Source organism: Canis lupus, chromosome X (genome assembly GCF_048164855.1).
Source record: "Canis lupus baileyi chromosome X, mCanLup2.hap1, whole genome shotgun sequence".
In the NCBI taxonomy this organism is placed as follows: Eukaryota; Metazoa; Chordata; class Mammalia; order Carnivora; family Canidae; genus Canis; species Canis lupus.
In genome coordinates, this window is record NC_132876.1 from 111,944,270 (window position 1) to 111,963,430 (window position 19,161).

General features: G+C 41.5%; 1 protein-coding gene across 12 annotated transcripts in view; it reads right to left on the minus strand.

The window, feature by feature from the left end:
- REPS2 (RALBP1 associated Eps domain containing 2) overlaps positions 1-19,161 on the minus strand; it is a 231,016-nt gene that overhangs the window by 166,277 nt on the left and 45,578 nt on the right. For 11 of the 12 annotated variants that reach the window (XR_012026586.1, XM_072817502.1, XM_072817501.1 and 8 more), the window contains exon 2: positions 1,714-1,837. Coding sequence is in view for 9 of the 12 variants with exons in the window: in XM_072817502.1 (XP_072673603.1) it covers positions 1,714-1,837 (124 nt within the window). In the remaining 3 variants the exon portion in view is untranslated. Of the gene's footprint in view, positions 1-1,713; positions 1,838-2,037; positions 2,151-19,161 lie in introns of those variants that run through there. The other variant, XM_072817508.1, reaches the window with a different exon arrangement.

The following is a 19,161-nucleotide window of genomic DNA, read 5'->3' on the forward strand; positions in this document are numbered from 1 at the left end:
GCAGGATGTCAGGAGGACTAAATGAGATGGTACCTGGCACACATTAAGCCTTTAATAAACATTAGCAGGATGATTGTGGCTCCCTGATGGTTAGGGCAAAAGGACTTTGTTTCCCATAGACAGCCTATCAGAATCTTCTCAGCTATTTAGAGTTGTCCTACAAGGTTCCTGAACCCACTTTGAGGTTTACTAAGAACTTTACAGGAGAGGTGTGGACAGTTGAGTGGTTTCTATCTCAAAATGAGGAAAAGGAAAAAGTTCCTGCATGGCTGTGTGAACTTATGAAAATAATGTAGATCATAGTAAACTAACAGAGAACCTCAACACATTCCTGGAATAACCATCTTCTTCAGAGATTTATAAACCCAGTACTGAGGCAGTATAAATGATGCTAAGAGTTTGGGGCTTTGCTGTTTAAGTTATGGAAAGTACTCAAACATTCACTGGGTTGGAGGCAGGAATGGGAAGATAAGAAAATGTTAAATCAAAACTGAGAAGCTAAATTCATTCTGCCAAAATTTTGGTAGCTCCATGGTACTTAGTAATCATTAAAAGAATTGGCGGACTAAAGGACAGTAATCAGGAACTGGTGAACTAAAGGACAATCATATATGATATGACTGGTAGGGACAGGAGAGGAAATAGGGATGGTTCCACTCCAATTCTCCCAGGTAATTGTCCCTTTGTCCCTAACAAAACTTTATTTTTTAAAGATTTTATTTATTTATTCATGAAAGACACAGAAAGAGAGATGCAGAGACACAGGCAGAGGGAGAAGCAGGATCCATGCAGGGAGCCTGACGTGGGACTCGATCCCGGAACTCAATCCCGGGACTCCAGGATCACGACCTAGGCCGAAGGCGGGCACTAAACCGTTGAGCCACCCAGGGATTCCCCCTAACAGAATTTCAAATGGCATTATGGATATTCCTCAAGAGGAAAATTAAACCAAATGTTTTTATTTTGCCACAGGCTCTAGAAATCCTGTCCTGATCTTCTGCTAAAGAGCAAAATCTATTTTAACTTCAAGTCCATTAAAAGGCATGAATCTTAGGTCACTCTCTGAATTTTTTTCCCATTTCAAGAATAAAAAAAAAAGAAAAAGAGGGACACCTGGGTGGCTCAGCAGTTGGGCGCCTGCCTTCAGCTCAGGTTGTGATCCAGGGACCCGGGATCAGATCAAGTCCCACATCAGATCAAGTCCCGCATCGGGCTCCATACCGGGAGCCTGCTTCTCCCTCTGCCTATGTCTCTGCCCTTCTCTCTCTCTCTCTCTCTCTCTCTCTGTCTCTCTCTCTCTCTCTGTCTCTCTCTCTCTGTCTCTGTCTCTCATGAATAAATAAATACATATTTTTTAAAAAAAGAAAAAGATGGAGATCCCTGGGTAGCTCAGCGGTTTGGCGCCTGCCTTCAGCCCAGGGCATGATCCTGGAGTCCCGGGATCGAGTTCCGCATCAGGCTCCCTGCATGAAGCCTGCTTCTCCCTCTGCCTGTGTCTCTGCCTCTCTGTCTGTGCCTCTCATGAATAAATAAATAAAATCTTTAAAAAAAAAAGTAAGATGCCTACTACATTTTCTTTATTTTACAAGAGTGGAAGAAGCAAGGAGAAATTCCACACATGCTTATAGAACAGGCCTTAAGCCCATGAAAAATGGTTCTTATAAACAAGACAGCCATCACAGACAATCAGATGTATAAATGGGAGATACTTACCACATTTAATACTCTCTATCCGTACAGGAAGGCCAGACTGTGCAGCAGCAATCAGCTTTAAGGCAATGTAAAACTGTGTTGGACCAAAATAACCAACCCGCTTTGCACCACACAGTTCTGTGATCTGAAAACAGAGAAGAAAAACCAGCCTGAAAACCCCATTTCATAACAGGAAAATGAGACAAGATATATTATGAAATCTCAAGGATTTCACAGCATAGCTAACCAAAAACTCCCTAGAGAACCTATGTGTACACACCGGTTGGGGTTTTTTCCCTCCAGTTTACAGAAGATTTTCAATTCAGATAATTAAATCCTACCTACCCATGATGTTTCAGGACTGAGTGATTATTCCTCCTCTTCCAAAGATAAAAATAAATGTGACAAAGGATGGCTGTTACTGTTCTTACAAAAGAGAGTGACTCGTTCAGGGGGTGGATACTAATGTACAAAGTCTAGAAGATCACTGAGGTGAAAAGAACAGGTTAGTCATTACCACTACTTGTGGATTATCTCAGCTGATCAAAACTAAAAGTGAATTAATTATTTTTAAAGTTTTCAGGCAACAGGATTTCCTAAGCATTCAAATTACATCACAAGTGCTCACTTCAGAGGAAAAGTAAGGGGAAGGGGCTACAAATACAAATGTCTTTAAAATCTTGCAATGTTTAATTTGCAAACCTTTAACACATATCCTATTGGTAGTTTTTCTTTTTAAGATTTTTATTTATTTACTCATGAGAGACACTGAGAGAGAGATACAGAGACATGGGCAGAGAGAGAAGCAGGCTCCATGCAGGGAGCGCGGATGCAGGACTCCATCCTGGGACTCCAGGATCATACCCTGGGCCAAAGGGAAGCACTCAACTGCTGAGCCACCCAGGCACCCCCCCTATTGGTAATTTAAAACTAACAAACATTCAATGACTTTTTAAAGTTATTTCAGGGGATCCCAGGGTGGCTCAGCAGTTTAGCGCCTGCCTTCAGTCCAGGGCATGATCCTGGAGTTCCGGGATCGAGTCCCCTATCGGGCTCCCTGCATGGAGCCTGCTTCTCCCTCTGCCTGTGTCTCTGCCATTCTCTCTGTGTCTCTCATGAATAAATAAAATCTTAAAAAAAAAATAAAATAAAATAAATAAAGTGATTTCAAAGTAATACCTAAAAGTTCAAATAATAGTAAGAGGGGTGAAGCTCTAAAAAGCACTCCCCACTTCCTTTGGCCTAGAGGAAAACATTATATTCTTTTAGGAATGTTCTGTGCATATATACAGCACACACCTGTGTTTTTCCTCTTGTTTATTCAACACTTTATACAAACAGAATACCACATACTATTTTGCAACTTGTTTTCATTTATCATTATCCCTTAAAGAAAAATCTTCTCTATCAGCACAGTTAAAATTACATCTTTCTTTTAATAACTACATAATATTCTGCTATAAAGATATACGTGGATTCTGTTTTTTAGTTGGTCCTTATGGATGGGCTTTTAGATTTCCAAACTATAAACAGCCACTAAAACCTAAAGAAAATTCCTATAAAAATTCAACTAGGATGTTTTAGCAAAAAATGGGGGAATAAGGGCCTCCAAAAAACTCCTCCATCAATGCAATAAGAAAACCAACTAAGAAAATGGACAGAACTCTCGAAATTAACCAAAATCTTGCAGCAATCCAGGGAGCGTTTATTCAAGAAAAGCTGCTGAATCTCAGGAAGAACACTGAGCTTTGTAGTATGTAACTGGCCTTACACCCATGCCCCCAGCCGAACTGCAGACATTTTCACCGACATTTTCACCGAGGTTGCAAGCTGGGGATGCCTGCAACCAGACAAACAGCCTAGCAGCCACAGGAAAAGGCAGGACAGGGATGGGCTTCTTGAATGTATAGATTAGTGTTTTTCTTTCTCTCATTCTCTCTCTCCCTTCCTTCTGATACTTCTAGTATTTCTCATAGCAGGTGGTCTCCCTCTCCTAGCCCTAGACTAGGAGCTGGGGTTGAGAGGAGAGAGAGTCCTTTCTTCTTTGCTGGACCCACCAGGAATGGAGCTTTCCTCATATGGAACTGGTAGGGGAGACATGGGTAACAGGTCATGGCTCAAATACTGCAGATTTGCTGCTCACCACAATTTAGGAGATTTTCTTGAATGCTTCTCCACTTGCAGTATGTCCTCAGGTCAATTTCCAATGACTTTAAATGATTATTTTTTATAATTTTTTTGTTACCATTTAAATGGTTGTTTCATTGGAGAGGGTCAGCTGAGTTTCTCATGTTGCTGTTAGAAAAGTCAATCCTCCCTAGATTCATTCTTGACCAGAGAAGCAATAGGGTGTTATGGTAAAGAGAACAGCCCTTGCAGTAAAGAACTTGGTTATGAATCCTGGCCTGGGCACTAATTAGCTGTCTGCATAGCCTAAGGCAAACTACTTAACTCTTGTGCCTCAGTCTCCCCATAACTGTAAAGAGAGATAATGGTAATTACCTCATGAGAGCTAATTAACAGTGTTGACAATAGTATCCATTCAATAAATGCACCACTGTCTGATTTATTGACCCACTTATCTTATTTTGTTCCCGGTCTAGCTGCATATTAGAATAACCTGGGATGCCTGGGTGACTCAGCGGTTGGCTCAGGGTGTGATCCTGGAGTCCCGGGATCAAGTCCTACATCGGGCTTCCTGCAAGGAGCCTGCTCCTCCCTCTGCCTATGTCTCTGCCCCTCTCTCTCTCTCTCTGTGTGTCTTTCATAAATAAATAAAATCTTTAAAAAATAATAATAATAACCTGAGAAGCTTTTGAAAAATACAGTTACCTAGGCCCTACCCCCCAAAGATTCTGCTTTAGCTGGTAAATTATGTGGCCCAGGCATGAGTATTTTTGCAAAGCTCTCTAGATAATTCTAATGTGTAGCTAAGGCTGAGAATCACTGCACTTTCAGTGATCTCATTCTCTCTCCAGGCTTCAATTACCTTACAAATGATCACCAAATCACTCTCTCCAAATGTAACATCTCAGACACTTCATGCACTTTTTCAAAACCCTAATGTGGGACCCAGGAAATTTAACAAAAATCCCCTGCCCCTGGACAAGCAGAGCAGGACTAACTCCATTTTGTGCTACACCCGCCATCTCCTGTATGACCCCCACATGACCTGCTTATTGCTTAAGACGCTCCCCCACCCTAGTCAAGCCGCTGAGCACACCCTTATCGGAAATCAGCTCATAAAAATGTAACCCCGCCTTGTGCCAGCCAAAACTGCGCGCCAATTCTGACCAGAGTGATAGGCCAGATCAAATGGTCACTATAGGGCAAATTGTGATTCAATTGGCCACCTGCGTGCGGACCGACATGACTGTGCAACTTTCTATGTGTGTTACAATCCCATTGGCCACTGGCCCCTATAAAGCTGCTACGCCTCTTAGCCTCGGGGTCCAAGTCCCTGCTCCGCTGTGTCTCTGTGTCGGGTATACTTGGACCCAAGCTCAAGCTTGCAAATAAACCCTCTTGCGCTTGCATGGGTGTCGGCTCCTTGGTGGTTTCTCGGATTTGCAATCTTGGGCACAACACTAACATGGATACCCAATGCCATCTCAGACATAACATAAATAAATCTCATTCATTTGCCCTCCCTACACATCCTGGCACCTGTCAATTAATCTTGCTGATGTCAACTATCCACACCCTAAATCAGAAACTTCTCTTCAATGGTGACCATATCCAGTTGATCCTACCACCAACCCAAGTCCCAAACTAAGGCTATCTTCTCCTCTGTCATAGCCTTAACCCTTCCTAGGATCTCACCTGGCTATCATGACAGATTTTTTTAAGTAGAATTAACACACATAACCATACAGGGACAGATTTAACTTTTTCTAACCTTATTCCATTATTTGGTATTCTTTTCACAACAAAATAAGCAGGCACTAATATTGAGAGAGGAGAAGAACCCCTGAGTGTGACTTTCAGATAATAGTGAATGTTCCTCAAGTAAACAAGTAGACATCAATAGTAATTATCAGGGGCACCTGAGGGGCTCGGTTTTTAGGCATCCAACAGTTCGGCTCAAGGCAGGATCTCAAGGTCCTGAAATTGAGCCCTCCATTGGATTCCATGCTCAGCACGAAGTCTGCTTCTCCCTCTCCCTCTGCTCCTTCCTCCATTCTCTCTCAAATAAATAAAATCTTTAATATTTATATATTTAAAAATACTAATTATCAGAATTTGTTTCTAGAAGAAATATAATATTCATATGGAAAAGCATAACATACATACAGAGAAGCATACAAATCCTAAGTATATAGTGTATGGGAGATGAGTTTTCATAAATGGAACACAACTACATAACCAGCAGCCAAGATCAAGAAATAAAACATTACAAGCCTTCTAGAAGCCCCCCCAGTGCAGCTCCTTTCAATCACTACCCATATGCCATTTTCCTAACTTCTAATACCACAGATTAGTCTTGCCTTTTTGGGAACTTTATATAGTCAGAATATGTACCCACATGTCTGGCTTCTTTGTTCAATATTGCTTGTGACATTCTTCCAAGTTGGTGAGTGAAATTACAGTTCAGTCATTTTTGTTGTTATTCAAATACTTGTGTGGATATATCACAAATTACTTATCCTTCTGCCACTGGACATTTGGATGGTTTCCACTTTGAGTCTATTCTGAATCATGCTTCTCTAATATTCTTGTTCATGTCTTGTCAAGACATGTAGAGTGGAATACATTGGCCTGAAATAGATTTCTCTTTAGGTTTTTAAGAGTGGTAACTAAAAAAAAAAAAAAAAAAAAAAAAAAGTGGTAACTGCTTGCTTACCAGATATGTTTATGTTTAGTGTTAGTAGATATGGCCACGCTGCCACCAACAGTGTTTGAGAATTCAGTTTGCTTTATATCCTTGCCAATACTGGCTATTTTTAGGCTTTTTCATTTTCACCATTCTAATGGCAGTGTGGTAGCATCTCACTGTAGTTTTATTTTGCATTTTTCTGAGAACCAGGAAGCTTACCACCTTTTCAGAGGATCATAGGTATTATGGCTCTGATACCAATCCTAAAATGTTAAGGCGGAGGTGTCCCACACAGCACCAAGTAATTCTCTAGAGGACACCTGAGTGTCCTACAATTCAACTCAACTCTGACAGGATTACCCAGAGACAGCATCAGATTGCACAGGTTAAGGGTTCAGCCCTCCAAGATGGGCCCCCTTGGTGCCTTGCCCCCCTTCAGACATCAGGTTGTTATCAACTGGCTATAAATCAGAGGTGCCCATGACCTCCTCCTCAGGTTTAATTTGCTAAAACAGCTCACAGAACTCAAAGAAACATTTTACTTGGTAGATTAACAGTTTATTACAAAAAGGATATAACCCAGAAACAGGCAAATGAAGGAAATGAAATGGGGCAAAGTATGGGGGAGTGTGCAGTTTCTATGGTCTCTTGGAGCACCACTCCACTCTCCCCAAATATCTTGTGCTCACCAACCCCGAAGCGCTCCGAACCCCATCCTTTTCGGGTTTTTATGGATGCTTCATTAAATAGGCATGATTGATTAAAAACCACTGACAATTGGTGATTAATTCAACCTCTAGCCCCCTCACACCTGGAGGTTTGTGGGGACCAGGTATCAAAAGTTCCAAACCTCTAATCCCAAGGTTGGTTCCCTTGGCAACCAACCGCCATCCTGGTTACCTGAGGGCTAACCCTAAGTCACCTTATTAACGTAACAAAAGAACATTTACTGCTCTGATCACAGGAAATTCCATGGGTTTTAGGAGCTCTGTGCCAGGAACTGGGTTGAAGATCAAATATATATTTCTTATTATAAATCACAACACTACAACAGGCCATTTGCATGTGACTGATTCTCTACTAATCTCCATGAAAGGGCACCTGGGGGTTCAGTCAGTTAAGTGTCTGTCTTCAGCTCAGGTCAGGATCCCAGGGTCCTGGGATCCAGGCCCACGTCAGGCTCCTTGCTCAACAGGGAGTCTGCTTCTCCCTCTGCTTCTGTCCCTCCTCCCCACTTGTGCTCTCTCTCTCTCTATCTCAAGTGAATAAATAAATCTTTAAGAAAAAAATCTCCATGAAACAGGGAGATGTGTTTGTTGTTGTCAGTTCATTCTCGGGGTCATATTGCCTACACTTAATAAATAGTAGTTGAATAAATACTTTTTCTGACCCATACTCACCTCAGCTCATCTTCCAATTCCAGTTTGTCCTCCATACTGTCTGCATATTCTTCCTTTTGAAAGCTCACAATACTGTTCTCATGCCTTCAGACATCTCATCCTGGAACTCCACCATCCTCAGGACAATATTCTATCTCCTTAGAATGGCATTCAAGTCCCTTCACAACTGGCCTGGAGCAGCTTCTCTAGTTTCATCTCTGAATACTGACGAACATACACACATGCACACATATTCTATAGCTGCATTCTGCTTCTCCCACTTTTAGACACATCTTGTACTTTCACATATCTGTATCTATGTACATGGTGCAGAAGATGGGAAACTAAATAGCCTTAAAGTTAAGGCTGGTTTGCGACATGGAAAACTGATTAGTTTTGTAACTTTGGGCAAGTTTGTTTAAATCTGCCTAAAACCTAATTTCCTCATATGTAAAATAGAGATAGTGCCTCCCTCATAGGACTATTATGAAAAAAAAATGTACTAGTGTACTAAATGAATGTAATACAATGCTCAGAGATGTTCAATAACTGTTGAGTTATATCCCACCCCAACTTACTCCCTCCATTCTTGAATGCTACTTCTCTGTAGCTCCTTCCTTCCCAAGTGCCCAGGTATAGTTTATTTTCCCTGTGTATTCTCTGACTCTTCAAATATCTATAAATGCCCATCACATGGTATACTGTCTTGGATATGCTTCCAAATAAAATGGGGGAGGGAAGTAAGTGGAGCAGAGCATATGGGTGCAACACTATTGAAGCTGGGTGATGCATTCATGGGGGTTCATTTGCCTACTACATACTTACATCAAGTGTTTGACATTCTCCACATTCAAGTTTTTTCGTATCTATTTCAGCACTTATCACATTATAATTATCTGTTTATCTCTATTAAAATGTTTTCTCTCCAAAGGCAAGGAGTAACTTCCATTCACCTCCTAGCACAAGGATAGGCATCCAGGATTTGGTCAAAAACATTCTCAATCAAGTGAATAAACCAGCCCTCACAAATAAAAAGTAACTGTTGTATAATATATCCCTTACTGTGAACATAGAAATTACACATCTTCAGGTACAGGCTTGCCTATACATGGGAAGAAAACACCAACATCATCAATGTGGTTCCAGCATCAATATAGTTGTCTTGCAAAACAATCAATCCCTAAGAAATTATAATCCTTGACATGTGAACAATTTAAAAACTACTATTTCAGTGTTAATTTAGTATCAAGTTAACCTTCAGTTATCTTTGCCATAAGTAATATATAGAACCGAAAAGCTCCCAACTAAGTGTAAATGAAATTGCTGCTAAAACCTCCATATGGTACGTTGAGACCAACACTCAAATCTGGCATTAGTAAACTGCTTTATTTACCTTGGAAAGTGTCCTTTGGTCCCATACACCACTAGGATCACTGCTTTTTATAGCAAACATGGAATATACACACGTAAGTGAGGTAAACCCATAAGTCACTTTTCTTGCTCTTTGTACACTAACCCTCCAAGAGACATGCCAAGAACTTTCTGAAATATTCAAGCCATAAGGAAGATAAAGTAATTATAAGCCTTTGGAACTTACCTGTGGACCCCTGTAAGCCTGAGATGTCTCAATTCAAAAAGGAGGTTAATTTTCTAAGTTTTGTTTCTCAAGGTTCAAGATGTTCTAAGTCAAATTCTCCATGGAAAAGCTCTAAATTGTGGGTAGAAACGTTTTAACACAAACTAAAGATAATAAGGTGGTGCTTATCCCAGATACTCAATTAAGCAGGAAATATTTTATATAATTGCTCCTTCAAACAGTCCAAGTTACCAACCATTTCTCAAAATAAAAGAAAAAATACAAAGATTTCACTCCTCTTTTTCTAAACTCCAAACCTGTAACACTCTCAGCTGGATCCATCTCAGATTACATGTGCAAATTTCTGACACAGAACAAGAACCTATGGACTCATATTTGTTTTCTCAGGTGGAAGGCCAGAGATGGAAAAAAAGGAATAGATGAAATCAACTTCCTTACAGCTTACAGATGTACACTAAACTGTGGGGGTGCTGGATACAAATCAGAAAAATTCACCGACCATTTGGGAGAAACCTGGACAAAGTTCTGGAGGAAGATTGAAGGCCACTAAAATAGCTTCCCTCCTACCTAATTCTGAAAGATTAAGTGACTGTGCTGAGTAATCAGTCCACACATGTTCCAGTTTGCCTGAAATAATACTTACTTTCCTAGCTAAAATATAATAAATTTTCAGAACTGTTCAAAGGTTGGAATAAGCTTCTCTCTTTCAAGTATTTTTTAAAGACTTCCTTAGAAAGATTTAAAATTGTAAAAGGTCTTGTTGGGAGGGGTTGAAAGAATTCCGCAAGAGCACCAGTGGACCCTTCCTTATTTTCTATTTTTTCTCTGCTGCAGCTGCCAAGTTCAGATTCTTAGCTCACACACGGACTACTTCAAGTCCTGCCCCTAGATCGTGCAATTTCACCACACCACCCTCCACATTCCCTCCATGATATCTTACTGAAACAAGATCACACACACACACACACACACACACACACACACACCAACTCAAAGGGACCTCCAGGGCTCCTCATTCCCTTTCCTGTAAAACCCAGATTCCTGAGCATGGCTTTTGAGGCCTGCCCATCTGGCCTAAACTACCTTTCCCACAACCTCACGTCTGTCTCCTCCCCACCCTGCATCTAAGGCTTCAGTCACTCCAGATGCCAACCAGTCCCTCAACACATAAGAGCCATTCAAGCCTCTGGACACCTTGCAACACGTGTCCCCTGCCTGGGAGCTCAAGGTCTCCCCACTTCATTACTGGCAAGGCTCATTCTTCAGATCACTTCAAGACAAATCTTATGTTTGCAACCTTAACTCCAGATGGCATGTTTTCTGCATTCCCATAACCCTTCTCACTAGCATTCTATCACATCACTAGCCTTGTAGCACAGCCAAGTCTGTATTTGGTCACCATCTCCACTGTATCCCCATCACGTTCCCTTCCCTCCAAGTGTCCAGCCCAAGGCAAGAGAATATCTTTATCATTTGTACCTCCAGACTCTTTTTTACAATGCTTGCTAATTTTCAGTTGCTCAATTAATGTTTGCTGAATTAATTTATTTTCACAGCCTGTAGTAACAGAATCACTCTTCTTTCTCTCATCTTGTAATTACTTTTACAAGTGGCTGCTAAATTGGCTTTAGTCATCTCACACCATATAGTCATAAGAGTTCCTGCAGGAATATGAGAATATTAACTTGTCTATTCCATCCCTGCTCACCTAGGAAGGACCAGTTAGACCAAAGCATGAGGAAAGGCCTCATCATGCTTTATCCCAGCCCTCTGCTTCAGAACCCAGAACACCTCAGTGATGCTCCAGCTGCTAGGTGCTCCAGAGATGCACACTGCAGGCTTCCTCCAACCAAGCCTCCTTCTACTCAGCATACCCCCATTAGATGTCAGCCCCCAAGTATGCACCTTCAACAACAGAAATATAGAGGGATATCTGAAGGACATGCTTATAAGTTTTATCAGCTGAAGAACCAGGTCAACTATCCTGAGTTCTCCCTTCCTGTTCATTTACACATTCTAAAACTCAAGAGTGATTTTCAGTCCAGAGGACCTAGGTGAGCTGCCCAAGAAAATATGAATATCCAATTACTCAACATCAGGTACCAGAGTATATGCCTAAGCCAACCTACCACACTAGTAAAGAGAGGACAGACATTTAGTGCTTAGGCATAATTTCAGACAGAGAAGCCCACTAATAGCTGAAAGTACTTAATGCTTTAAAATGTATTAGGCACCTCTCCATTAAAAGCATTGTGTTCAGTGCCATGCTAGGAAGTGAGCAGCACTGAACAAAGTAACTTACTTTTCTCTCTCTCATATGCTCATTCTCTCCCTCCCTCACCCCTAAACACTTTATTATTCACCTCCCCAAAACAGACACTCTCTTACACCATCCCACCATCATCACCACACCTCAGGAAATCAACATTAATATCATCATACAGCATGTGGTCCATACTCAGAGTCCCTCAATTGTCCTATAAATGACCTATAGAACTTTTTCTTTTTCATATCCAAGATTTTTTTTAAAAGATTTTATTGGGCAGCCCCAGCGGCTCAGTGGTTTAGCGCCGCCTTCAGCCCAGGGCCTGATCCTGGAAACTCGGGATAGAGTCTCACGTCAGGCTCCCTGATGTAGCCTGCTTCTCCTTCTGCCTGTCTCTGCCTCTCTCTCTCTGTTTCTCTCATGAATAAATAAATAAAATCTTTTATTAATATTTACTTATTCATGAGAGACACACACACACAGAGAGAGAGAGAGAGAGAGGCAGAGACACAGGCAGAGGGAGAAGCAGGCTCAAGGCAGGGAGCCCAAAGCAGGAATCAATCCCAGGACCCCAGGATCATGCCCTGGGCCCAAGGCAGGCGCAGAACTGCTGAGCCACCCAAGGATCCCATATCCAAGATTTAATTAATGTTCATGCATTACATTTTTATCTTATCTTTCCTTAATCTTCCCCTAATCTAGCCCCATCAACCCTTGGTTATTCATGACACTGAATCCTTTCAAGAGTTCACAATGTTCCTGTAGAACATTCCACGTTTTAGATGTGTCTGTTTCCTTATGATAACATTAACATTCACGTCAAACATTTCTGGCAAGAACACCACAAAGATGATACTGTGATATAGTAAGAGGTACACATCAGTGAGGGGCACATAATATCAGAACATCCCACCACTGACTGCCAAGGTTGGCCATTTGTTTAAGGTGGTGACAGCCAAGATCTCTCCAATGCAAAAACATGTTTTCATATAGTACTTTGAGACCATGTTACTATTCTATACCCTGACCAATCGGCTTTCCAATCTGTTAAATACTAATTCTAAGTAAGTCTAGCTAAATTACATCAACATCTACAGAACTGGAATCCTAATTTAAAATCACAACAAAGATGGGGGGGATATTTATTCCATGTGGTGTGTCATTACCTCCAGTTTATGCACAAATAAACACCACAATTTAGTTAAGTAAGATGTTCAAGGTCACAAGTTCAGAGGCAAACTCAAACCTATACATGCCTGCATCCAAAGCTCATGGTCTTCCCATTACATCAGGGGCTGGAAAACTAATATTCAGAGGCCAAATCTGGATCATTGCCTGGTTTTGTATGGCCCATGAGCTGAGAATGGTTTTTACAGATGAACATTTGCAATCAATTTGACGATCGGGGAACACTAACTTTGAATCCCATTAGGTAAAATATTATTCCCAAAACAAGAATCTCATGTTTCTTACTAGTAGACTTATATTACAAAAAAAAATTGTACTGGACTATTATGTTTTGAATTTGTCAATAAAAAGTTTGTGGAAGTTTGTTTTGTCTCTTGTTATATCAAGTCCTCACTTTTGCCTCTTGGCCTACAAAGCCTAAAATATTTACCACCAGGCCCTTTACAGAAAGGGTCACCAACCCCTGTACAACAGTACACTGCCTCCCTGAGCTATACTTTATATCCTTGCAGACACCCTGAATAGCCATGCAGAAAGGATATTTTCTTGAAATAATCAGCTATACTAAGTAAATGCCAGTTTAAAGAGTGAACACAGGGCCTGGGTGGCTCAGTCTGTTCAGTGTCTGCCTTCAGTTCAGGTCATGATCCCAGGGTCCTGGATGGAGCTCCAAGTTCAGCAGGGAATCTGCTTCTCCCTCTGCCTCTGTCCCTCCCCCTGCTCATGTGCTCACTCACAGACTCTCTCTCTCTCCCCCCCACAAATAAATAAAATCTTTAAAAAAAAAGAACACACATGTATTACCCCCTATCTTCTGCCCATTTATATTCATTTGTTTAAAATTTTCAGAAGCTTTTGAACAAGGGCTTCCTACATTACTATGTATTTTCACAGCAACCATTTGGAGCAACTAGACACCAGACTTCAGTTATAAGCAAAATTTATGCAATAATTAACACCCTAAAAAGTAAAACTCTGCCCTTTTGTCCAGCTTTGAGGTATAACAAATAAAACTGTCATATATTTAAAGTGTCCATTGTGGGCAGCCACGGGGCTCAGAGGTTTAGCGCCGCCTTCAGCCCAGGGTGTGATCCTGGAGACCCGGGATCGAGTCCCATGTCTGGCTCCCTGTGTGGAGCCTGCTTCTCCCTCTGCCTGTGTCTCTGCTTCTCTCTGTGTCTATCATGAATAAATAAAATCCTTTAAAATTAAAAAAAAAATAAAGTGTCCATTGTGATTATTCTAATATTTTTTTAATTTATTTATGATAGTCACAGAGAGAGAGAGAGAGAGGCAGAGACACAGGCAGAGGGAGAAGCAGACTCCATGCACCGGGAGCCCGACGTGGGATTCGATCCCGGGTCTCCAGGATTGCGCCCTGGGCCAAAGGCAGGCGCCAAACCGCTGCGCCACCCAGGGATCCCGTGATTATTCTATATACATATACATTGTGAAAGGATTCCCCTCCAGAGTTAATTAACACATTTGTCACCTCACACTTTTACTTGCATGTATGTGTGAGAACGCTTAAATTCTACTCTCTTAGCAAATTTCAATTATACCATACAGTGTTATGAACTATAGTCACCATGTTTAACATTAGATCCTCAGGCCTCGTTCATGTTATAACTGAAAATTTGTACCCTTTGACCATTCTCTCCCCCGTTCCTCCACCCCCTACCGACCCCAGCCCCTGACAACCACCAATCTATTCTGTTTCCATGAGTTCAACTTTTTTTTCTCCCAAGATTCCACATTGAAATGGTATCATGCAGTATTTGTCTGGTTTATTTCACTTATTTGTTTTTTATTTTTAAAGGGCAAAAGGTATTATAAATCTTCATAACCATTCTTTGAAAATGTCCTTATGCATTTGTGAAAACATAATGATCCAAGTCCTCTCAATGTGTAAGCTCCTCCCAAGCTGCAAATCAATTTTGGAAGCTGCATTATCTTTCGGATCCCCCAATATGCCATTTAAGGCCAGAGAATCTAATAAAATTATAGGCCAAATCCTGCCCAGATGCTAAAAACAGGCTGTATTGGCAGGGGTTACAGCCCAGATCTGGTTTGCCAGCATTCTTGGCCCAAGGCCCAAAATTCACCCCGCTACTGGGGAAGACCCAGCCGGCCACTCTGGCTCTGATGAAATCTGAACAGCAAAAAGACTCTGGGCAAAAACTCAGGAACTTGTACACTGCTAGTGGAAACGCAAACTGGTATAACATCCAGAGACCTTTTGGCAATATCCATAAGAATTACAATCAATCTGGAAGCCTGGGTGGCTCAGTGGTTGAGCATCTGCCTTCAGCTCAGGGCGTGGTCCTGGTGTCCCAGGATCAAATCCCACAGCGGGCTCCCTGCATGGAGCCTGCTTCTCCCTCTGCCTATGTCTCTGCCTCTCTCTCTCTCTCTCATGAATAAATAAATAAAATCTTTTTTAAAAAAAAGAATTACAATTAACCTTCTGATCTAGGAATTCTACCTCTATGAATTTATATTCCTTTTTATACAAGCAAAATGACATATGTACAAGGTCATGCAATATGTATTGTGTAAGATACAGATTGCAAAACACCTAGAGGTACCTCATCTAAAATATTAGTTTAATCAACTGTGGTTCATCCACACAACAGATTTCTAGGCAGCTCTAGTAGACATGTGTCATATCTGAGATTACCCATTATCTTTTGAAAGCTTTTCTCTATTTGAAGAAATTTCTCATAAGTTTCACCTCCCAACTTGAAAGCTGAGAATCAAATTCCTAGGCTTCTTTGCAGCTAAACTGCAAACATGTGACCAAGGCTCCACTGATCAGACATATGCACACATGAATTCGCTTTGGAAGTGAGAAATAGAAGAGAAGCTGCTCAGAGCATCTACTTTTACAGGTGAGAAGCTGCAGTAGCTGCAAAGCTGCCTTCCTGGCTCAGGATGACAATGGAAGCATTTGCAGTCAAGGCAAATAAATCCCTGCGATCTGCTGCTCAATGCGGGCAGAAGCACAGGTGGCTTCCACTTAATACCAGTGCTATGTGGGGCTTGGGAAGTTAGATGGCAGCCTGTTTCTCCAGCCTCCAACAATTCTATCAGTTACCTAAAGTCCTAATCCTTCTTTGGCTTAACTATTTAGAGTGGATTCAGCTGTCTGCCACCAAAAGGAAAAAAGGGGGGAAAAAACCCACGAACTAAAAAAGAGTGAGGAAGCTCCTTGTGTAAGGACATGGAAAGATCATCAGGTTAAACCACTGAAACAGAAAAAGCATGGTGCACAATAGTGGGTATAGTAGGTTATTTTTTTTAGGGGGTTGACTATAGATACATTTACTTATATATTTGTATGCAATCTCTTGAAGTTGAAGCTAACAAACTTGGCTGCCAGCTGTCCTCCAAGGAAGAGAAGGGAACCCCTTGGCCAAGGCACAGGGGTAGGGAAGAGTTTGCTGTATTTCTTATTATACCTCTTGAATTTTGAATCATGTACATGTACTATCTACTTAAAATGAATTCAGAAAAGCTGAGGAATAAGAGGCAAGGCCTAATCCCATGTCAGCAGAAAATATAGACATACCACAAAACCATTCCCCTCCCACCTGCTCTAAGTGCAATTTCAAAACAAAATGCCCAGCTGAACAAAGCTGCAAGGATCCTTACTCACTGAGCCCAGATTTAACACACAAACACAGCAGTCTTTCCTCTAAGTTGCCAACACAAACCAAGGCAGCACCTTGCTTTATAAAAACGAGTTATCTCTGTCAAAGGTAGCTCTAACTGGGTGACCAAGAGGAAGGCACCTGACCTCTTTTGGTCTCAAGTCTCATCTATTGGAACAAAGCACTGTGACTAGATAGAACACAAGTCTTTTTTGAGATCCAAACATTCTATAAAACGAATTCTATGAGTAAAAGCTAAAACTATAGTTTGAACTGGCATTTACCACTTCTACTTTGCATTATGGTTCTCCGTTTATCTGCTACATCTCCCTACAAGGCCACAAGTCTCTTGAAGGCAAATCCAGAATTTGCAAAGTCATCCCTGCATTCCCCATCCACCCATCCCATTGATTTCCCACTAAGAAAGCTTATGGAATACATTAAATATGCCCAGCTGAGTCTTAACTCTTCACTGCACTGAGAGAACCCCTACGAATGTTGTTTTGTACCACTGAATTGTGCCTTATGTGAATATATCAACCTATTCAATTTTTTTTCAGATTTAAAGGATCAGAGACACCACCTGATCCCAGGATAGCAAGTACCTCATGTGAGTTCAGGTAAGTCATTTTGTAATCACCTGACTCGAAGCAAACAAAGCCAAAGAGAAATACAACATATCCTCCCAGAACTTTGAATTTACTCAGTTTTCTTGTTTTTGCAGGAGGAGGATCACTTTTGAATTAAAACAAAGAAATATGTTAAGGAGTCAAACATGAAACTAATATGATTCCTAAAGACAAGAATTCAAATAAATTCTACACTCACTAGCTGTTTTGGTTTTTGCACAATGGATTAGCATATTCAGACAGAGAGTCTATAGACTCACCTATACTGTTATTTGGAATGAGGAAAGATTATAGGTAGGGGTGACATTTGATGACAATGATTTACTATGACTTTTGTAAACTAGGCCTTCTTTGGCAAGCCAATGCCACAGCTTTTCAAGCTGTCCAGTTGGCTGCACATGGTCAGGCATACATCTCAGAGTCACCTGCCTAACACTTCAAGGTGAGCTGAGGGGAAGAGTGTAAAAAGAGTGAACCACCCAAGTACAAAGGAAGCATCCCACCTACCCCCAGAAGACAGTCACTGTGATGTAGAACAGTATAGGGAAAAAGAACAATAGAATCAACTAAGAACATTTACTGAGGGCTGACCAAGTGCCAGGCACTGATTTAAATGCCAGGAACAGATGAGAGGAAGGAATGCACACACACACACATGCGCGTGCAAGCACATACACACACAGTCTTGACACTACAACTGAATTAAAATGCAACAGTGGCTCAGATTACAAAAGAAAATTCATTTTAGGATGTTGGCCCAGTTTCTAGGCTCTGCACATCACAGACTTTTGTAGAGCTGGAGGCAGCAAAATCTCAGGTGAACACACATGCACTGCCAAGATTATATAAAGCTTTTACTTTAGGTAAGGGTTCTAGCAACTCACACTTAGCGCCAAAGGACTCACTTCCCAGACAATTTGTTTATTGATATTTTCAATGCTTTTTCAAAAACAAAATTACAGGTAGGGGTTATTTGATATTTTTATAAGTTTGTTTCAGTACATTCTATGTATCTTTTATTTCATACACTCACACAAGCACAGGCACACATGCACTCACTCATACACACATTCTCTTTTCAAACCAGTGCCTTAGTGAGAGAAACAGAGCAAGCCAAGGCACCTCATGTCAGTGGAGCACCTGTGTATTACATACAAATCCTTGAAATGCTTTGGAAGGAATGAACAAATGGAGGTTAAGTCTCAGATCACATTAGAGTTCTCACTCTCCACCTTAAACCCAGACAGATCAGAACCTTCCAGCACATGGGGATCCCTGGGTGGCTCAGCGGTTTAGTGCCTGCCTTCGGCCCAGGGTGTAATCCTGAAGACCCAGGATCAAGTCCCACGTAGGGCTCTGGCTCCCTGCATGGAGCCTGCTTCTCCCTCTACCTGTGTCTCTGCCTCTGTGTGTGTGTGTGTGTGTGTGTCTCTCTCCCTCCAGCACAGTTAAACTCATACCAGAAAGAGCACTTTTTGATAGGGTAGGCAATCTGACTTCATTAATTGGGTTTCCATGTTGAATTCCTAGTGAAGACCCTTTCAACTGTTAAAACAACAAATGCTCCTCTCTCCTCCCTGACGTGCCGGCAGCCTCCCTCTGAGAAAGCCGACTCCCTCAAAGCAGGCTGTACTGCAGGGCACTGAAACTGGAAACGGGCCCCTCCCTGTTCATGACTGTTCTCCCCATAGCAGGGCCTCACGGCAACCAGCACACTAAGTTCCCCAGCATCATCACAGCAAATGCAGATGGATTCTTTGGCCCAATTAGCCAGAACCCAGCCCCAAGTCCACTCTGCTATTGGTCCTATTGAGATCTAATGGCCATGTTATATTAACAAGACTAACTTCTTTCCATGACCAAATCCCCTTTCTATGCCCCAGAAAGAAACATCCATCCTCTTCCCACTCTAGCTTAACAGACACCCATCATTTAAGGCCT